General features: G+C 37.4%; 1 protein-coding gene across 5 annotated transcripts in view; it reads left to right on the forward strand.

The window, feature by feature from the left end:
• Positions 1-20732, forward strand: part of schip1 (schwannomin interacting protein 1) — a 55249-nt gene extending 34517 nt beyond the window's left edge. For all 5 annotated transcript variants that reach the window (XM_038306346.1, XM_038306344.1, XM_038306347.1 and 2 more), the window contains 6 exons: positions 6889-7007; positions 7960-8077; positions 9478-9675; positions 16787-16910; positions 17472-17565; positions 19819-20732. In XM_038306346.1, coding sequence (XP_038162274.1) covers positions 6889-7007; positions 7960-8077; positions 9478-9675; positions 16787-16910; positions 17472-17565; positions 19819-19870 — 705 coding nt within the window. In that variant the 3' untranslated portion in view covers positions 19871-20732. The remainder of the gene's footprint in view (positions 1-6888; positions 7008-7959; positions 8078-9477; positions 9676-16786; positions 16911-17471; positions 17566-19818) is intronic.
• Positions 20733-23350: the final 2618 nt, after the last annotated feature.

Consider the following 23350-nt stretch of genomic DNA (forward strand, 5'->3'; position numbering starts at 1 on the left):
TACGTAAAGGTTATTATATACTACCATCTGCTGGCAGTACAACAACTCCAGCGGCTTCTGAAGCTTCACACAGGCCCTCTATTGCTTTTTGAAGGTATTTCCTTCTTGTTTATCTTTGTCACGATTGGTTGTAAGTTACAAAAAAAGTCATTTCCGCATGGGAAAGTGAAGGCTAGTGTTTATGTAGACATCATCTCCTTCAGGCATCCTCTTTATTGTGATGTTGTCGTTGACCATTATTACAATTTACTGGCACTAATTTGATTTATTTTTTATTGGAATCACAGATTAAATGGTGATAAAAGTAAGTCTTCAATGTCTGGTTCTCTGCATCCTCCACTGGTCCACAATCCAGAAACAAAGAAATTAGTCATTTGCAGGTTCCCCCAGAACATAAACCAGTGCTGTGGAGATAATTCAGCTGTTAGCTGTTTTGTATCAAAAACCCTTTAACAACATACAGGACACCCACTCTTGACGGCCAGAGTTGTTACCCTGTTAGTAATGGGGTCTTTATTTCTTAATCTTCCTCTGTCTTTGGTAGAAAACACATTCCTTTGCTCAGTCTTTCCACTGAGTTATGCAGACCATCTCATGGATAGAAACCACACATGTGACTCACAGGCCCATTGTCCTATCTAGACATAGGTTATCCTTCTTTTCTGCTAATATCCCTGCCCCCTCTTTGCTTGTAAACTCTTCTATCATTTGGGGAGTCATTCTCTACTAAGCTGAGTGACAAGACCAGTCTTGCACTGACCTGCAGCTGAACTGAAAGAGGGGCCAAGGGTCGAGTCCCTTATCTGGGATGGAATGCTGCACTGCCTAGAAAGACAGGTGTCAGATAACAAGGAGAGGGAGAGACACAGAGATGCATGCACCTATGTTTAGCCTCCAGTAATTGCATTGTGACTTCCAATGTTTATAATTTCATCTACTATGGTGGCTATTTAAGGTAGTTAAGAAAACTAGCTAAGATATTTTTGTGCTTGTATGCTTGAAATACTCTTTGATCACCTGATGCAGGACATTTCTGATTTTAATAATGTTGCTAAGCATCTCACAAAAATATTTTCCCATTTTAATACATTGACCTGAAATTATACAAATGCATGCAAATTAAACCGCCTTTATTAAAACTCTTGAAAGCCCTTAAAATCATCTTTGGAACAGAAGTTTTCCATAGAGTCATAGCGCCTTCATTATTAAGAGACCATGACTGCCAGTCTGTAGCTTTGAGATCTTAGTAGCTGCTCTTTGTCAGAACAGAGCCCCTTTTATTCTCAACTCCATCAATCATAAAGTATATATACATGCATACTCCCAGAATGGTTGACTTCTATCAGTGGTTCTATCTTTTTTTTAATTTATAATTTTAGTAAAAGCTTATGTTTCCCAGAACCAAAGCACTAATATAAATTCTAAAATATCAATAAAACCAGATTTGTGATTTTCTGGTGTTTTGAAAAAATATATACCTAGACATTTTTTTAAGGAGGGATGCAATTTAATCCTTTAATTTTTATTTCCCAAAAATATTTTTGTCGTTAACTTTTACATGGTTTTTCATTCAAAGCAGCATGTGTAGGCCTACTTGGATAACAGCTTAAGAACATTGGACATATATTTTTAGAGAAATCTTGTGAACTCCAATTACATTTCTTTTTTTATATCCAAGCCATAATGACATAATGGATTTGGTTTTCAACTTTAAAAGGCCATTTTGTGTGCTCAAATAACCCAGTATTTGTGTTATATGTGCAGGTGTGTTAACAGCAGACTGTGTGTGTTACCAGGGAGGAAGATGTCACTAAACAAGAACCTATTTTGCAGGAAACAGGGAGACCATTTAATGAGAACTATTCTGGAAAATATTTTAAGAAGTGAGGAGAGAACATTTCAACTGACAGAATATAAAAATTGTTATAAAATTGAAATATAAATAAGGAAAGGATATAAAAAAAAACAAAAGTCTGCAGATACCATACATCTACAGTTTTCCTTATAGTTGTAATCAGTGCATTTTTTGCAAAAAGTAAAAAAAGGAAGCTCTTTTTTTTTGGCACAGTTCATCCCATATTTTTAATACAGATTTTGCAAGAAGATTTGCTGGCCAAAAGACAAGCACCATGTCAACGCCCGCCAAGACTGAAACAACCTCCAGGCCTGCGGCTGAATATTTGAGTGGAGGGGAAATTGTCTTTGCCAATTAGGCTTTTTCAGCAGAGGAAATCGCTTTGTGAACTTCAGGAAAAACACAAATTAGCCCACTAGTGTTTCCCAATCTAATTTGGATGGCTCTGGTAGAACTGAAGGAGGTGGTTAGGGCTGTCACTTATTCTTTCTTGCATGCTAATTCGTATTTTTTTAATTATTTTTTTTTGTCTGATTGACTCAAGCAATCAAAATTGTTAATGTTTCTGATTGTTTATGAATCCATAACCACACATGGGAAAGCTGTGAGTAAATAGGAAAAGATTATGGAAAATGTGCTACACTAATAACAACCCAAAAAATCTAAAAGCTTCCTAAGAAGAAATAGATGATTTTAAAGAAAATTCAGCCCCACCTCCTAGTGACATTCTTTACACCTTTGAAAATGTTTTATGGCTGTCATGATGTTTTTATCACTCTTCCATATAACCAACAAGTTGTTTGCAGTCAGCAAAGAATTATATTAGACAGGTGCCAAATTCCTGCATCTTTCTAGCCAAAGTGTTAATCAGTCATTTTGTTTACTGTTGAGCAGTTTTTGCATTGAAATGTAACTAAATACATCAGATCAAGCAGAATAAAATTTACTGAATTTTTAACATCTCTGGAAAACATTTAATCATTCCATTGTGCACAGAAGAAGACTCTAGTAATGCTTTAAATGATGGCTTTCATCAAGGCTTTTCATGACTGCGATGAGAGCCACAAGCTTTTCTCAGAATTTCAGGAAATTACTTTAAATCCATTGGTAGGGCTGGACTGAATCTATGTATTTTTTTTTTCTATGTAGAAACTGGATGTGTTTGTCCTCTAAAAGGCTTTTAGTAATAACTTGTTGTGAATCAGCACTCGAGAAATAAACTGACAGAATCAAATTAAATTAAGGGAAACTGGGTCATTTATACTTGTTACTTTTTGCACATTCTTTTTTGAAAAAAGTGTGATTTTCAACAACTGCTGAAATTTTCTATTTAAATTTTAGTTATAGATCAACCGCAGGACTTTTATCTGCTAAATGCATTAAATTGCAATTGCCTTCCAGCATCAACTTTTACAATACTACAACAGCAAAATAACATTATTTGCTAAGCTGTTATATTTTAAGTGCCGTAGTGACTACCCTGATGGGGAGTAATTTTAGTTGCCCTTACTTCAGTGTTAATGCGGACAATGTGCTCAACCCATATTTCCCACACAGGAAGGTTCTCTTTTTGCATCATTACAGCTTAGAGTCATCTGGTATATTTGCACTGTGACTGTTTGCATCACTTTCAAGGTACCTTACATGAGCCAACAGGCCCAGCAGATATATATCAAAATATATAGACTTTAACTAACCACTAAGAAAATATGGCTTTTTCTATTCATTTACATTTCATTGGTCAATGCACAATCTAGGCTTTTAAAAAAACATCTTAGGATGTTAAAATCTAATTGAGACATTCATGAAAAATGGTTGAAAGAATAGAATTGGGCCGATAAATATAAAATGTCACTGGTGACTGCAGTGGTATATTAGTAAATAAGAAGAAAATGTATCAGTTTTTGTGACATGTCGTTTCTCAGAATGTCACTCTCTCTGATTATATACTATACTCTGTCCCTTAAACATTTAATGACAACGTTCTGAACAGTTTACATTGTTTTTATTTGACAATCATTTTTTTGTTCTTTTGCACGCAAAATGTCATTCTACAGTTAACAGATTACTAGAGAATTTCATGCTAAAGTACTTAAACGTTTCATTACTGCTTCATTGGAGCATGTACACATCCATACCCCAGCAGATTGGGCTTATCCAACCAATAAGGGGTTATAAAAAGGGTTTGTAAAGTTTTAGCAACTGCTGATGTCTTCTGCATAGTGTTCCATATGCAGCCAGTCTTCTTTTCTGCCTTTCCTCTGCTCTCATTTATGAACAAAATTGAAAGCTTTCTAGTTGTCTTTTGGAGTTGTTTATTTGTACAGAGGAGCGTTTGACCTCTTATTACCATGAGGGCCTTTGTTGGGCCTCTGAGGCCATAACTGCTAACCTTCATCTTTGTTATCAAAGCTTTTCTTTGTGCAGATAGGCAGCAGCAGCAGTCAGCTCCACCTTCAATCCAACAGTGTGTATGTAGCAAGAGTGTGTTGGACTCTCGTGTGGTGTGGGATTATGCTAATTTTTGTCCTTGGTGATAGAACAGTCTGACAAAGCATGCGTCTAGTTATCAAGAGAGGTAAACAATGAAGGAGGATAGAAGGGGGAAAGGAGCTGAGAAAAAAGTGGAGAAAAAGTTGGATGAAGAGCTCTGTGAGGGATGATGGTAGGAACAGAGCAGACTCAGGTTGATGGAGTGAGGTGGGGTAAGGGGAAATTGGGCGTGATCATGATGAGTCAGAAAGACAAATCGTGGCTGAGACAACCGATGGGACTGATTCATAAAGGATAAGAAGGTGCGGAAATGAGATAAGGAGCAGCTAACAGTTTGACTGATCTGATAGTTATCCTGCGCATACAAAAAATTCTGGTTGAGGCTGGGGTTGGTTGAAGATTCTAGTAGACAGAAGTGCCACTTGTAGCTCACCCTCTTTCTAAAAATATTTCAATTCAAAATAGTTACAGGTGGCTCATTTTTAGTTTTCATTACCTCACTATCTATCTCATTCCAAACAGCCAAACTTGACTTTCTTTAAATGGTAAAGTTTAGCAGCCTTCAATCCGCCAGCTAACTGGCAGTGCTCAGCAACTGATGGGGTAAAGTTAAAACTCTGTGCATCATACAGCATGCCAAAAATTGAGTCCCTTAAACTTGATGTTGCATCTCTTTAAAAATAAATTAAACCATAAGACTTGCTCAAAAGTTCAGTGTGTCATTCGGATATCTCTGCCAACTGTTGGAGCTTATGGAAATTTGAAAGTAGAAACACTGTTGAACATCTTTTGTAGTATTCACATATGTCATTTATTGCAGATCAAAATATATAAAATAATCTAAACCACAATTTATGCCTTTTAGCCGAAAAGATGCATTTTGGCAGCAGATCCAAGAAAGACCAGCAGCAAATAACCCAAGCAGGCTGACAGAGAGCTGTTTGTTCAAGGGGCCGCCATCTTACCACTTTGACTTATTGTACTGCTGGCTGTTGTTCATGTATTTTTTTTATCTTTTAGTTTCTCCCTTTTTATGATATCAGTTTTATTAATTTATCTTTGTCCTATTTCCAACTCCTTTGTGCAGATTATGTTTTTTTATGTGCACTATGAATGAATAAAGGTTGTAAAATTCATCAAATGAAAATGGGTAGGTTAAAGATGCAAGGACTTGATTGCATACATCAACTTTGCATTATAACATTAAAGGATGCACAAAGTAGGCACTTAATAAAGTAGGCACTAAATAGACAAAGAAAAAAAGAGACAAATCCAAAAAGGTAGCCATTCTCACCCTGCACTAAACCTATTACCTTTTCAGCACTTCACTGCATCTTATATTTTTCTTTGTTTTGTATTTCAAATTTTGATACAATTGAAATTAGATTGTTTGATTAACTTAATTGCCAGCTACCCTTGTTCTTTAGTCCTGCTTACCTCTGCTTGAATGTGAAGAGCTGTTATGTTAGAGGAATCTTGGCCCTAAAACCCAAAGAAAGTTTTTTAAAATTTTAGAAGAATATATATTAATATTTTTTGTGGTTCTAGTATTAATGTTAGCCTGACGTAGTCCGACTCAATTCTAGTCAGAATATGAGTCTGATACTGCTCCATAGAGCTGTGATTATGGGGCGTGTTTCGAACAAACCAGGAAAAAAAATGCCTCTGCACTCAATTGGATAGACCTACAACCAATAAGAGCAACGGAGTGCGTGACGTATGTTAAGCGAGGCATAGTTGTTGTCCACAAAAATCAAAGCGTGCAGTTTCACGCCTAGAATAAGAAGATGAGACTTGATCGCGTTTCTCTGTTCCTCTTTTAAAATTAATTTGCTGTCGATATCTTCTAGAACAGACCTAATAGCAGAATCTACTCAACCAAACTCTCCAGCGGCAGCCATTATTGTTGTCACCCTAGCGCGCTTTGGTCACGTGGTTGATTACGTTACTCTTGATCATCTGTCCATCATCGTATAAAGTCCGCCATGACAATTTGATTGGATCGCCTGACAGTGGGCGATAATACTCGCGCTACTATGGAGCAGAGCCAGACCGAACTTCCCCGAACTCAAACCTTGTGGGCGGGGCTAAGTTCTGACTGGCACCCAGGCTATATTAATGTAGCTTTAAAAAGAAAAAAAAAAGTACTTTTTAATGGGGATAGAATCATGTTGACAGCATGGTGGCTTTATAATGAAACAATAGCCCCACCTAGTGGTAATCAATTAAATACTATTATATTTTGTAGTTCAACATCTTGCTACACACTTTGTATCAGCTTGTTTAGATGACATTAAAACCTTTTTTTTGTAAATTAAGTCAAAGCCAGTTTGTTTGCCATGTTTGCAAGAGTGATTTGTACAGGAAGTAGGTACTAAAGATAACACTGTGTACATGCAACTAATCCTGAAGGTGTTGGAAAAGTAAAAGTTTTTGTGGGAGGTTTTGAGACCATCTCTTTGGCAGAAGTCTTTTTTAAAACCTGATTACCAATGATCAGATTGTTAACATCTGAATATGATTTCGTTTTTTTCTTGAAGGCCCAGAAGAATGAGAGGGAATCGATCAGGCAGAAGTTGGCCCTGGGCAGTTTCTTCGATGATGGCCCGGGTATCTACACAAGCTGCAGCAAGAGCGGTAAACCCAGCCTGTCTTCACGGTGAGACTTTTGAGGTTGTAGCTACCAAATGAGATCGATGCATGGAAAACACAGAATCTTTTTAAAGAATTTACTGGTTCAGGTCTCAAGACCTTGATTTTTTGAAATAGCCTGAATCAAAAACACATAAATCTTAATTATTCAAATTTGTTCTCATGGATTAATGAACAGAGTTAAGGGACTGAGGCTGCCTGCATGAGTAAGTTAGATCAACCTTCATAGCTCTCACTTCCTTAAAGACCCTACATGCACACAAACACTCCTGCCACCTCAGACACTGAGCTTTACTGGAATCAAATCTCCCGTAAACACCAAAGTGCACTGTTTCTTGCACTTTGAATCATGTGTATTCTTCACAACCTTAAGTGCTGTAAAAAAAAGGAAAGTCATGACACTGGCCTAATGAAACGTTAGTTTGTCCTTTGATTTAATAAGTCAGATATTACAGCCAAGAAAACTGTATAAATTGAAGTTGTCCTTAGAAACAACACTTGGCCACTTGGGTCCTGGGTAAATTGGACCTGCATGGATCTTTACCGTGTGATCAATGAGCCCCTGTTTATAATTACAGCAACGAATAAGCAGATTATTGATCAGCAGTTGTGTGGATCTGCCCCCTGCTGATATCCTGCCCTTCCATGACACAAAAGCTCACCCCCCTCTGGATTTGGGCGGATTGTATTGGACCTACTGGTGGCCTATTGGATCAATCTGCATTGGAGATAAACAGCAGTGATGATTAAAAACAGAAGCCCTGTTTTAATTTTATCCACAGTCTGAACTTTGTTACCGCAAAGCGAGCAGTTTCTGTTTTTTTTGTTTTTTTTATGCGTATAGTGGATCACTCTTCACGCTAAATGCTTAATTGATGCAAAGAACTAAACTGAATTCATCAAACATTTTTTGTATTTAATCATTCTCCTATTTTTCTCTGTCCTTGTGTTCCCATCAGGCTGCAGAGTGGCATGAACCTACAAATCTGTTTTGTCAATGATAGCGGCAGTGACAAAGACAGCGATGCGGATGACAGCAAGACGGAAACTAGTCTGGACACACCTCTGTCCCCCATGGTACAAACTAATGCAAACTGTGCCTTTCTAAAGTACTCGTAGCACTTAATCATGTCCACATATTATCACAATACAATCCAACATATCAATGTGTTCTATTGGGATTGTGGTGTTGCATATTTATGAATTAGCATAAAAATCATATCTCTTTTTTCTAAGTGTTGCATTAAAAAAGTGAGAAGTGCGGTTATATTCAGACCCTCAAGACAACACTTTGTAAAACTTCATTGCTCTCATAGTGTAATTAAGGTCATTGTCCTGGTTTCCATCAAGGATTACCCTGGGTTTTTTTAAGCCATGTTGTCCAGAAAGCAGAATTATACTTTTTTTTTTTAACACAGACCTTTTTTCAACATGTTTGCTCTGTTGCCTACATTGCATTCTGCAAGCACCAGCCGACATCTTCAACATTTCTTCTTGCCACTCTTCAACAAAAGCCAGCTACATGGAGTGCATAGTTAATACAAAAGGAGCCATTTTTAACAGATTCCCCTAAATGAGATGTAGCTATCTTTCTCTGATTGCCTGCTGTACAAATGAATCATTTCATCCAGGTCATAGTCATTCGAAAAAAGTAAAAAAAATAAAAAATTTTTGACCTGCAATGCCCTATGCTACCCTATGCCTGCCCTCAAGACTTCCTTTTCAGAGGCATAGGCTAATATATATTGCAGGCCAACGACAACCTCAAAGACTCTCCATTACTACGGGATGGACCTGTTTATTTGGTTTAATTTGCATGTTTTTTAAGCCATAACGAGGCTTTGTTAGGCTACTCCATTAAACTTGGAACTCAGCACTAATCCAGACATTTTTAAATGATAAAACAAACCTCAGAGGCCTACACAGGACAGATTAGACAGATAAAATTACACACAGATGGACTTTCTAGGTAGGTTGAAAGGTTAGTGGTTGACTTTTTATTTAGGGGCATCAGAGGGAAGTCAGTTTAGTGTTTGCTTTTTATAAATTTTTTTAGAGGCTCTTTTCTTCTTGCTTCTTTATGTTAGTCTATCACATAGAATCCTGAAAGAACAAATTCAAATGTTTCGTGGTAACATGACATAATATAGAGGACTACAGTAAGATGAGGAAATTGCTATGAAATGTGTCAACTACACTATGAAAGTAGCAACGTGACAAAGAGCTGTTTGTGTGAAATAAGGTTTAGATGGAGGGAGAATGTAGGGAATTAGATGAGAAAGTCATTATGAACCAGAGAGTTACTGACACTCAGGTTACGTTATGATTATGCTTACTAACATTTTTTTTTTCAATTCTTGTTAACCAGATTAGACAAAAAGTAATTGCTGGTTGTTTGCTGAAACTGTGAATCATAATGTAGGTTATATTAACTTACTACTTTTTTTATCCCTTGCTTTTCCTCTCTTCCTCTGTAGTCCAAGCAGAGCTCGTCCTACTCAGACAGAGACACCACTGAGGATGACTCAGAGTCCCTGGAGGACATGGACTTTTTGAGTCGACAGAAGAAGCTGCAGCAGGAGGCGAAGCTAGCTCTGGCGATGGCCAAGCCTATGGCCAAGATGCAGGTGGAGGTGGAGAAACAGAACCGTAAAAAGTCACCAGTGGCGGACCTGGTCAGTAACAGACACATGAAGCTTTACAGTGATTTTAATTAAAAAAGAAAAATATCAGTATATGTTTTTTTTCTAAAACTACTACTTAAAAACAGCTCAAATATAAGGACCTTTATATATTATTTTTATTTAAATATTTTTTTTTAGGTTAGATCAGAGATCTAACATATTTTATAAATACAGAGCACTCACACGTCTGCATCATATCAAATTTCCCCTCTAACTCCCATCTACAGCTTCACAAACATAAAGAATACAAAAGAATTTAAATCAGTAAAATAAAAATAACAGTAAAATGTTTTTAATTAACGCTAATCTAATCTTGTGTGTTTGTTCTACCTTATTTTCATATATTTAAAAAAACAAAATAGCTCACTTCTATCCTTTTCCAATATTTCCGGTGTTATTTTTGATTTGCGGCTACTTTTTTTGCTGTTTTCTAACCTCTCCAGCTGTATTTATATTTGCAAGCTTGATCATTTCCTGATGGACATCATAACAATTCTTGCAAGTCAGTACTTGCATTCAGCTGCAGAGGTGCCAAATCAAAACAACGCAGTTTAAGATTGAGAATGTTTGGCAACCTCTATCCATAACAATGGTTAGAAGAATTGTTGCTTATTGTGGTCCACTTTTTTATGTGGAAAAATGTAATATGGTACGGTTTGAAAAGTCAATACATATTGCAATAAAAAACTCATAATATATTTATATTATAATATTTTCTTGATCAATTATAATTTATTCACAGCCAGGAATGACGTTAAAGTATATGTATCTAAAAGAGATTCAGGGAAATACCCTAAGTTACTAAAAAAGTAGAATCTGTTATAATTACCATAACTAACACATAGGATGGTGATATATTCTGAATCATGCTTAACCACTTTTCTAAGCACTAATGAGGTAAATTTAACAAAGAGCTACCAATGGAAACATTCTTTAAGATATTATCCTATCAGATCAGGAAATATTCTTTTCCATGGAAAGTCCTTCATATTGAAACCCCTTTAAATTAAAGGAAGGAAGCCATCTTTTCCAGTCAGGATCCATGGTGTTGAGCTGATCTTTATCCTGGCTGCCTCACACTCAGCTGTGAACTGCCCCAGCACATTTTGTAGGTCTTGGCAGAATTGAGCCAGCAGAACCATGTCGTCTACAAAAAACAGGGGTGAAATCTGGTGGTCACAAGCCAGACCCCCCTCTGGCTGCACCCAAATATCCTGTCCATAAAGGTGATGAAGGGAAGGCTGAGAAGTTTGATTTCCCATTAGTTGCACAGAAGCACACCCTCTGCTCCTCCTTCTTATGGAGGGAATCCAGCCCTCCGGTGTGCCAGTCAGTCACAACTGTCCAAAGACATCCAGAGGTCTAAGGTACTCAGGGTGGATTTAATTTACCCCCAAAGCCTTCCCGTCATGGAGTTTTCTGACCACCTTTGTGACTTTGGCAGTGAATAAGTCTTGCTCTGAACAACCATCTTTGCTTCTGCCAGGGAAGGCATGTCGACCATTTAAGGTGATCCTCAAAATATTCCTTCCAATGTCTGACAATATCCTCAGTCACAGTCAGCAGCTACCCCTCCTCAGGAACTGGTTTATCAGAAATGCTTTGAGGCAAATAGTCTTCAACCATGGTCTCTTCAATTTCTTTCCAGATCTGATTTTTTTTTTTTGCCTCTTGGCCTCACAGTACTTGCTAGCTGTCTCAGGAGTCCCACAAGCCAACAAGCCTAGATAGGAGTCCTTCTTCAGCTTGACAGCGTTCCTTACTTCCCGTCCCCACCATAAGGTTCAGGGGTTGCCGCCACAACAGGCACCGCAGACCTTAGAGCCGGTCAGCCACATCGAGAGTATATCCAAAGAATATGGTCCATTGAAACTCCATGTCCCAGCCTTCCCAGGTATCTGAGAGAAGCTCTCCAGGAGGTGGGAGTTGAATATGTTCCTGCCCAAGGCCTCCGTCAGACATTCCCAGTAACCATTTACAGTACCCTCTTACTACTCACTTAGACCTGCCCAGTCTGTCCAGCTTCCTCATCTTTCAGCATATTCAACTCATCTGTGGACAGCTCAGCTCCAATCCTCTCTACACTTGTAGAGAGATATGTCTGCAAGGTTGATCATCGAATTCCTGGTTAGGGTGTCCTGGTGCCAAGTGCACTGATGAATATCATTATGTTTAAACATGGTGTTTATTATCGATCATCCATGACTTAAGCTGAACTGAAGTGGGGGGAGATAAGCAGACCCATTGAATTTGAAATGTTACGAACGTTCTTACTATCAAATGCACCCTTTATAAATTGCTGTTGTTTAAGTCAAGTACACAGCTTAATCATTATCATCTGATTATCTTGATTAAAGGTTCCACCTGCTTTGATTAAAACTGTAGAGAGCTGTCATGCTCAGATTTAATGTCTAAGTCTTGTTCATAGATCTTCGTGGTGGTAAATTAGTCATTTTTTTATAAACACGTTTCTCAAAGGTATTGTAAAGGATTTTTTAAAAGACCCACCCTCTCCACTTAAAAAACAAATGCGAGTGCAAGAGGATGCACGAGCCCATTTCTCCTCTTGGATGCCCTGTTTAAAATGTGCTGTTCTCATAGCTCATACAAGCTTACTGTGTCCACATATAGCAGGGACTATATGGTGGACTTTATAGCAAACTCATTTAATATACCATTCAGACAGATGATCAGTGCTTATTGCTCCATTGGTTACGTTCACTCCCCGGTGCCTGCGCCATCTTTGTTCTTAGTCACCGCTGTCGGGTAGCGGCAGCCTATGTCGACAGCAGGCCGCTGTGACAGCAAATCCCATAATGCTTTGCGAGGAGAACTCTCCACGCAAAGCATTCCAGGATATATCTGCCTCTTCTGAAACCCTTCCTTTCTCTCATACACTTCGTAGACACTTTTTCTCTTACGATCCAATGCCATTTTCATAGAACCGCGGTGAGAAAGGTGAGCTTCAATGACTGTATGAACTAGTAGCAAACCACACATATGCGCATGCGCAGAATAAGGCGAGCCGTAGAACGGCCTTGCGTAAAATTATCACTAGAGTGATTGACAATTAGGACGACCACTTAATTCGATGATCCACCTGGAAATAAAAGATTGTCCTATATACCTTTAAGTAAATCATGTATAAACTCGTTGTTGTTTTTTTTTTGTTTTTTTTTGTATGGTTAGTAAGACATTATTAGTAGTAGTAGTTTAAGTATTATTATTGTTATATATCAGAAAAGACAAATGAATAATTTCTAGATTTTTTTTTAAACTCTCATTCAGACAGATAATGGCTTATTTTAACTTAGATTTAAGTTTATTAGATAAGGAGCTCAAGCTAAATTCTGAATTGAATAATTTTATCAAACATTTTAAAACAAAATGTTTGTCAGTCTTAAGACTAAATGTTTTAAATGGTTACCCAAGTGTCATTACTGTAAACAATAAAGCCACAATTACTGTGCTAGTTCTATTATTTCTTCCTCATTAAGCCCCATGTAGAGAAAGGAAGGTGTCTAGGAGTCTGCTTGTCATTATTTACTCCGTTTTTATCTGTACCCTATCCTTCTCCCTCTGGAGTACATTTACCGAGAGACACCCAACACAATCTCCCATAGTGTCACTCCGGGGCACTCGATATTTCCTCAGCCAATTTACTTATTCAAAGGAGAGCAGGACAGCCTGACCAGGTCCATCTACAGGTGCTGATCATAAAATTAGAATATCATGAAAAAGTAGATTGATTTCAGTAATTCCATTTAAAAAGTGAAACTTGTATATTATATTCATACATTACATACAAACTCATATATTTCAGATGTTTATTTTGTTTAATTTTGATGATTACAAATGACAACAAATGAAAATCTCAAATTCATCATATCAGAAAATTAGAATATTGTGAAAAGGTTCAAAATTGATGGCCCCTGGTGCCACACTCTAATCAGCTAATTAACTCAAACCACCTGCAAAAGCCTTTAAATGGTCTTTCAGTCTAGTTCTATAGGCTAAACAATCATGGGGAAGACTGCTGACTTGACAGTTGTCCAAAAGACGACCATCGACACCTTGCACAAGGAGGGCAAGACACAAAAGGTCATCGCTAAAGAGGCTGGCTGTTCACAGAGCTCAGTGTCCAAGCACATTAATAGAGAGGCGAAGGGAAGGAAAAGATGTGGTCGAAAAAAGTGTACAAGCAAGAGAGATAACCGCACCCTGGAGAGGATTGTGAAACAAAACCCATTCAAAAATGTGGGGGAGATTCACAAAGAGTGGACTGCAGCTGGAGTGAGTGCTTCAAGAACCACCACACACAGACGTATGAAAGACATGGGTTTCTGCTGTCGCATTCCTTGTGTCAAGCCACTCTTGAACCACAGACAGCGTCAGAAGCGTCTTGCCTGGGCTAAAGAGAAACAGGACTGGACTGCTGGTGAGTGGTCCAAAGTCATGTTCTCTGATGAAAGTAAATTTTGCATTTCCTTTGGAAATCAAGGTCCCAGAGTCTGGAGGAAAAGAAGAGAGGCACTTCATCCACGTTGCTTGAAGTCCAGTGTAAAGTTTCCACAGTCAGTGATGGTTTGGGGTGCCATGTCATCTGCTGGTGTTGGTCCATTGTGTTTTCTAAGGTCCAGGGTCAACGCAGCCACATACCAGGAAGTTTTAGAGCACTTCATGCTTCCTGCAGCTGACCAACTTTTTGGAGATGCAGATTTCATTTTCCAACAGGACTTGGCACCTGCACACAGTGCCAAAGCTACCAGTACCTGGTTGAAGGACCATGGTATCCCTGTTCTTAATTGGCCAGCAAACTCTCCTGACCTTAACCCCATAGAAAATCTATGGGGTATTGTGAAGAAGAAGATGCAATACACCAGACCCAACAATTCAGAAGAGCTAAAAGCCACTATTAGAGCAACCTGGGCTATCATAACACCTGAGCAGTGCCACAGACTGATCGACTCCATGCCACGCCGCATTGCTGCAGTAATACAGGCCAAAGGAGGCCCAACTAAATACTGAGTGCTGTACATGCTCATACTTTTCATGTTCATATTTTTCAGTTGGCCAACATTTCTATAAATCCTTTGTTTTTATTGGTCTTCAGTAATATTCTAATTTTCTGATATGATGAATTTGAGATTTTCATTTGTTGTCATTTTTAATCATCAAAATTAAACAAAATAAACATCTGAAATATATGAGTTTGTATGTAATGTATGAATATAATATACAAGTTTCACTTTTTAAATGGAATTACTGAAATCAATCTACTTTTTCATGATATTCTAATTTTATGACCAGCACCTGTATAATTTATATGACGGGAAGCTTTGGTTCAGGTGTTCAGGGATATAGCTGTGCTCTGCAGTCAGAGGACATCACTGTCACATCAGAATGCGTCGCACAGTGCATGTTGAGCTGCTTTAAAACTGCAGCATCCCGTTCTTTTACAGAAGCAGAGAGCTGTTAAACTCGTGCCTTAGGAGACATCTGAAGATAATGGACAGATCCGACAAATAAAAATAAAAGCGTAGAAAATTCCTGCTAGTGTTTTGATTTGGGGTTTTTTTTTTATGGAGAGCTGTCTTGGAGATTTTGTGGATGATTACATTACAAAAAAAAGTTTTAGAAACCCACCTTCCTCTGGCATACAATCTTAATTTCCCAGATTGATTACAACAAACTTGGATTTTCCTACCTTCGTTTTGAGTGACAAACAATGAGATTGTCTACAACAGCTTCAACTTGAACCCATGTGCTGAGAATGTGGGTTTTCCTAAAGCTCCAGAAAAAGACAATCTGTGATAGAAAATGAGAGAACATTGCAAATAAAAACCCTGAGTAAATCTTCTGACCCTTGGCTTCATTCAGAAATGAGCAAACTTCCTCAATCTAAAATATTTTTTTTTTACTTCCTGGTATCGAGTGCTTAAAAGGTGATTTTTTAATTAGAAGCATGATTAGGCCACCACAGAAACTAAAGCTTTGGTCAGGAGCTGAGTCAACCCAAATAGAGCGTTTCCCATAACTAACTTACTCTGGCCTCTGACATTACATTCATCTGATGACACCTTTCTAAACGTCATTTCAAGAAACTGAAACCAATACCTTGTGGCCTTTACAGTGGACTTAGCAGCGTTTAAGAAAGTGAAAGAGTTTTTTAAGAAATTCTTGCACGTTACACACTCTATTTGTGTTTTTGCCCAGACTGCAGGTGAAAGTGAGTGTTGAATAGAAAAAAGATTTGAACGTGGTTTGGTGAGAGAGATGACAGCAACAGGGTTCACAAGCAACAATTATATTCCAGTGTCTGCCTGAAATAATGCTGTCAGCCAAGAAAATCTTTATTCCATGAGTCATTTCACTTTGGAGAGGACTCTGAAACCACCTCCCTTTGCTCTCTTGGTATACATTAAGTATAAAGCAAACAGGTTAAAAGTTATTTAATGTTCAATAGCAAAAATGATCAAAGAGATTATTTCAATTCCTGCCTTCGTTTGTTTTTTTTTACTTATGTCACTTCTAATCTGAATTATTGTCCTTTTTTTAAACATATTTGCATTATTATTGTCTAAAGAAATCAATGTAAACGAAATTTACAGACCGTTTTTATTAATCTTTTTTTTGTCTGTTTTTACATCTACATCATTAATAAGTCAGACACTACTTTTATGTATTTTTATTTGCCATAATAATGACCATTTAAACCAGACAACGCCTTCCACCCTCTGTAGCTGAGCAGCACTCTTAGTGAAAGACTTTTACACCCTGTTTGTAAAAAGGAGCGCTACCGCAGGTCATTCATCCCTGCTGCAACCAGACTCTACAATGCCATACTACAATAACTTGTGCAATGTATAATGTGCAATTGCTATTTGATACCCTTTGCAATAACCAGTTTTTTAGAATTTATACCCAGTGCAATAGCTATATATATAAATATCCATCTATATAAATACCCATGTAAATACTATTGACTATTTGAGTTGAGTTTGATGTAACAAGTACCGGTAAATCAAATATCCCTTGGCTATCTGCACAAAAGAGAAAAGAATAAAACCTAACAAGTGATTTTTTTTTTTCCTCCCATCAGCTTCCACACATGCCTCACATAAGTGAGTGTCTAATGAAACGAAGTCTGAAACCCACCGACTTGAGAGACATGACACTGGGGCAGCTTCAGGTTATAGTCAATGACCTCCACTCCCAGATTGAGAGTAAGTCAAACACACACAAAGTCGCTTACCTCTGCTTTTACTAGCAGAAATGAGTAAGGGAGCAAATGCTAACGGATACTGCATACCAGTCAGCAGCTTACCGACAATATTTACTTTTACCACTTTCTACAACTCATTTATCATGCCACTTAGAGATGAATAATCTGGCATTTTAAAATTAATCTATTTCAAAACCCCCATGAGTCCTAAATCACTGTCAAGTTCCAAGTACAACAGCAGCCTTCCATTTTAAAGACATCTTTAACCTTTTGCTTTATGGAAGAGAAACTAAGATATGCCACTCATTAATCCTTAGGTGGCTCTTAGGTTGTTTATCGGATGTCTGCAATGCATATATATATATATATATATATATATATATATATATATATATATATATATATATATATATATATATATATATATTTATACTTATGCCTGCAGCAAACCCATACCAGCAATATTTCACCTAGCTTTAAAGGATTTGTGATTATTTAAAAATTATAAATTTTTAAATTACTGTTTAATCACATGTGTTTATATTCATATTTCTCACTGCAGGTCTGAATGAGGAGCTTGTACAGTTGCTACTGATTCGAGATGAATTACACATGGAGCAAGATGCAATGCTGGTTGACATTGAGGACCTCACCAGGTGAGGAAATATCTATAAATAACTTTTTGAGTAATATTGGTTAGGGACATTTTTGTTACTGTTGCACTCTTTATACCAAGGTTTAACATCTACTTTTAAGAAAAACAAATGCTTGAAAAGAACCTTTTATACAACATGAAGTTTACTGAAGATATGAAAAAATCAAAGCATCAAAATGGGAATTCCAATCCATTTGAAAAAAGAGCTAGTGAGAATTCTAAGTCTGAGAAAGCAAGGAAATGCAAGTTTATTTATATAGCTAATTTCAGTGTGAGATAATTCATAGTGCCGCACATGAGAGAAAATACATTGCAGTGGCATAAAGGCAGCATAAATATTTCAAGAGAACAAAACTATGGACTAACATAAGATAATTATATCAAAAAAGATAAAATGATTGCTAAAAAAAAAGGAAATGGAAGTTGAAAACTTCAGTAAATGTTTAGATAGTCAAACAGTCAAAGGCCACTCTAAAAAAAAAAAGTTTTTTAATCTCGATTTAAAGCAGCTTAGGGTATCAACACTTTAACAAGTTTAAGGGAGTTTGTTCCAGATTAGTAAAGCATCAGAACTAAACAAGCTTCCTCTCTGTGTTTGGTTCTGGATACAGACAATGCAAACTAAACTTGAGCTGAACTACCTGAGAGGTCTGGGTGGAAGATACATTCACAGCATATCTGTAATGTATTTTAGAGTCAAACCATTCAATGATTTACAGGCTAACACGTATTCCCCGAGGCCTCTTCCCAGAGATACAGGGACCCAGTGCAACGACTGTATTTCTGAGGTGATTTGCTCCACTTAGTTTTAGAGAGGATGAGGGCAGCAGCATTCTGGATCAGCTGCAGCTGTCTGATCCACTTTTAAGCCTGTGAAGACACCTTTTAGGAAATCAGTTCTCTAAAGATCAGTGCATGAATTAGTTCTACTGAGACAGTTGTCCTTTATTCTTGGAGCTGTTCTTTAGATGATAGAAGGAAGTCTTTGTTACTGTCGGTATGCACCTTTGAAGGTTCAGGTCTGAGTCCATCTCTACATCCTGATTTCAAGCCTAAATGGTGGTTTCTACTTATATGAACTGAATATGTGGACTAAGTTTTGGTCACTCTTGGTCCAAATATGATTACTTGAGTGTTATAAACCATTTCTATTTGCTTGGGACTCCAATGATTCAAACAAAAGCCATAATCTAAAAAGAAGAAATCAAAACTATCCCAGAGAATATTAATGGTTGATTAAGGAGTTCTCAAAGGAACACAAAATACATCTAAAGCCATGCAGGCTTTACTTGTGCAGTGATGTGACCTTAAAAAGACAGCTCATGTTCAAAAGTCCTCATTGTGACTGAATTTAACAAATTTAACAATAGCGTGTAAAATTTTCTCCACTGTGATATGAATGACTTATTGCCAGTTAGTGCTATTATTAATCTAATCCATTGGTCACCATTGCCTCAAAAAAAAAAAAAAAGTTTAGTTTTTTTTAGAAAGGCGCAAAAAGCTTTTTACACCTTTTCCCTAAAGCATTGAGCCTCCTGCAGACTTGTCAACTCTCATTAACTATGACTTGCAGAGAACATGGACTTCCCCTGAAAGTAATCTGTGATCAGTACAACTAAACCCAAGTGGACTCCATGTCCAGCCTGCAACAGGATTGTATTTTCATCAAAACAAACTCCAGTTCCCACATTCAGTGGGTTGTTTCCAGACTCTGGAGTTTCCCAATTTAAACACACTGTTGGTGCAGGTTGTTGGATACATTTGACTTAGTTGGGTTTGGTATCAGATTTAAAACATTCGTAAACACTTCTGTATTTGATCTCACCCATGATCTTATTGCAGTTTGGAGCCTGTCTTTGAAAACACCAAACGAAAGAAAAACACAATTTTATTCTCCAGTTGTCTGTAGAACATTGACCAATTTAACACTAAGGTCATTTCTTGTTGCTTTTTCTGAAAGACTCGTAAAGCAAATATAATATAGACACAGCTTACTTCTAAATAAGAGATTTTAATTAAAACTGTTCCCATTTTGCCAGACTAGTTTTTTAGGTGTTCAATAAAACCCAAAGTCTCCCCAACCCATATAAAATAAAACTCCCTTTTGGGTGATTTGTTACTCTTAATCAGAGTTTAGTTTAGTTTAAAATATCTGCATTTATCCCCTTTATGTGTTCTAAGATTTTAGGTGTTTTTCAAAAGAGATGCAATTAATTAAAATGAATTTTAATTTTATTAACTTTTCTCTTCCCAGGCATGCAGAGAGCCAGCAGAAACATTTGGCTGAGAGGACCCTAGCCAAATAAGATGCCCGTCCCATCTCATCCCGTCCTGCTCTGATCCGTTTCCCCTTTGTCAACTTTAACCCTGATCCTAAACAAACTTTCCCTATCTGGGTCATTTCTCTGCTCCCTGTGTCTATCCAAAACCTCCTTGCCTGTCAAAAGTACTTTCTCCTCTTCCCTTCTTCCCCCACTTCCTGATGCTTACCCTCCTGCCAACTCACTGACTTCACTGGTAGCAACAACACAGAAGAAAAGACACTTTCTTTAAACGGTTTCTCCCAGCAATGAAGGACGGAGCAGTGCTTCCTACTTCCTGGGGAAGAGGGAAACTGATTGTGTGTTGTCATAGATTCTTTCCACCAGGCTTCCTGTGCAGTAATCGGCCTTGCTTTGCTACTGTTTCTTTTCAACTTTCTACATTTGCCACTAAATTGTAACTGTTCAAATGCAACAAAAAAAAAATGTGGAAAAAAATAAAAAACAATAGTTAAAACTTTAGTAGAAAGTCAGTCCTGAAAAGAAAAAAAAGGAAAATACTGTATGAAAATAAAACTTAAAACTAACTTCTTCAGATGATTTTAAGTTGGACTCAAAGTTGAACTGTTTTTATTCTGCACAAATGGTAGTATTCAACTGAGAAATGTTTGTCCGAAAGTGTAAAGGACACATGCCTGCTTTGTAGTGGAGTTGTAGACTTTGGTTGTACGTTCACTCTGAATTGCTCTATCAGCATTTTGTGAATGTTGAATCTTTCTGACACAAGTCATTTCAAATGATTAAGTGTGTTAATATGATTTTCATCCTGCTGTATTCAGATGCTTTATTTGAGGGAAGAAATGTTTATGTACAGATATGTAAAATAAAGAATAAACTTGGTTTCGTATTTGTTGGCCTGTGCACTTTGTCTGCAAAAGCTTGGAGCTTCCTCTTTCTAAGAAAAAAGTGACACATTACATACTGTGACTCAGCTGCTGCTATATTCATGTTGCTTAATCATGTCACTTTTTGAATTAGCCTGTTTTCTTATTTTCTGTGGGACTGCAAATTACTGTGGGCAACCCCTTTAAAGTCATAATCATTTTTTTTTTCTTCAACAAAACCAGTGAGCTTAAGATGAATATTCATCACTCTCTTGTGGTGCAGGACCAAAAATACTGAGACAAATCTATATGACTTGAATGTTTTGCGATGAATACAATATATTTTTTTTAAGTAAACTACTTTCTTCAAATGGGACTCACACCTGAATGCAACGTGTAACTCAAACAGCTACCGTGAGTTTCGGTTTTTGACAATCCTGTGGTCAATGTGTACAAAGAGCAGGAAACTCCTACAGCCACACGGCTACTACTAACATTTCAAATAAATGCCCTTCCGTTAAAAGACAGTGTGTTGAGCACAGAAGAAGAAGTAGTGGGAAGAGGGCATTTCTGATACAAGTAATATATTACATATATATGTATATTATACATGTATAAATACGTACACATGCAGACAATATTTTTGGCACCCCACGTTCAATTAAAGAAAAACCCACAATGGTCAGAGAAGCAGCTTGAACCTGACAAGTAAAAATAAATAAAAGTTCTAGGAAAATTAACAAATAAGTCAGACATTGCTTCGTCAAACCATGCTGTTTTGAAAAATTAATGAAACAGTCCTGGAAAAAAAGACTTTACCCTAATTTAATATTTTGTTGCACAACATTCTGAGGCAATCACTGCAATTAAACATTTCCTGTACCTGTCAGTGAGACTTCTGCTCCTCTCTGCAGGTATTTTAGTCCACTGCTCCAGTTGTCTCACACATGAAGGGTGCATTTTGCAGCTGGCATGTTGCAGCTCCTTCCAAAGATGCTCAATAGGATTGTTTGGATTATGTTTTATTATTAATGTATGTACTTGTTAAATGCTAATAATACCTGCCTGTTAAAAGGGGAGCATACAGCAGAGTGGATCATTCTTAACAGAGAGCTCTTTCAGTGTCCATTTTGATCGTCCTTGAACGAGAACCCTTTGTTATCTTGGTATGGCTGGAGCCAGTGATGTCTCCTCATTTACAAACTGATGTAATGATGTGGCAGGGTGTGACAATGAAGACATACATAATGCTACTTTTAACTGTTATTTGAGGTTACTTCCAGGCAAAATGAGCTCAATGGCATACGCTGCCATTCTAACCTGAGCCATTTCTGTGGTTTGAGTAAGACAATTCCTGTTAAACCTCATGTCATGTCTTATAATCATTTAATATTAGAACATTTAAAGTGTTTCTTCAAAGGGGTCGCTTCTGAGGAAGGAATCGGAGTTAGAAATCTTAAAAGATTTTAAAATAAGAATTTTTCTAGAGTTTTCTATTACAGGATTTATACTTGTTAGTACTGCTTGTATTTCTTCATCCCAAGCTTGGTTACTCTAACAAAGGCCTGGAAGCATGAGGGTTCTTCATAGTATCTTATCTGTTCCTAGAGCTGCACATTTCTAGACTGAGATGTTTAATGTTTCTCCAGGTATCTGTTGGAGCCACTTCTCCTGTTATGGGGGTTACTGCCCCCAGTGCTCCCATGGCCACAGGCACTACAGTTGTGCAGGAAATGTTTACATAAAAGCCAGAAAAATATCTGCTGCCAGTTAAATAAATAGAAAATGGCAAAGGTAATAAATAAAAATGGAGATCATTACATTGAATTTAGAATGTATAACTTACCAACAACTGACCAAGCCTGATGGAGTTTTTGAGCTAAAATTGTTGACCAACACTGGCAATCAGTGGAATCAGGTGTTTTCAGGAAATGTTCTGTTAGACTTCTGCACCTGTTGACAGGTATGTTGGTTCACTACCTCATTTTTCAGTTTTTTTGTTATTTGAATAGTCTGAATTTATCATTTTCTACAATCTGGGGTAATGTAAACTATTTTTTTAATGTAAAACTGACATTTTGATGGTCCTCACAAGGTATTTTGCTAATGGTTATGTTTGGATGGATGGATGGATGGATGGATGGATGGATGGATGGATGGATGGATGGATGGATGGATGGATGGATGGATGGATGGATGGATGGACGGACGGACGGACGGACGGACGGACGGACGGACGGACGGACGGACGGACGGACGGACGGACGGACGGACGGACGGATGGATGGATGGTTAATTAATTTTAGCAAAAAGTTTGGTGTGGGATGCTTGTATTACTGGGACATTTCCCCCCTGTGAATTTTAATTATATGATATAGGCAAGCTTGATAGACTTTGATATGTTCTGTTGTTTTTATTATTTATTTTTTTAATCATTATTATTATTAATGTATCTCACGGATAACAATAGTCCACTTTAAGCACCTTTCATTTCAGTCTCAGGTCCTCTGCAATGTAATTGTGCCTCATGTGATTTCTTCCTTCACCTCGCCACCCATCAGCCTTCGCAAACTTTCAGAAAGTCACCGGCAGTCTCTGAAAGATTTAATCCTGTCGATCAAATAAATCCTGTAAAAATAAG

Source organism: Cyprinodon tularosa, unplaced genomic scaffold, assembly GCF_016077235.1.
Source record: "Cyprinodon tularosa strain WSP-4 unplaced genomic scaffold, ASM1607723v1 ctg58, whole genome shotgun sequence".
Taxonomy (NCBI): domain Eukaryota; kingdom Metazoa; phylum Chordata; class Actinopteri; order Cyprinodontiformes; family Cyprinodontidae; genus Cyprinodon; species Cyprinodon tularosa.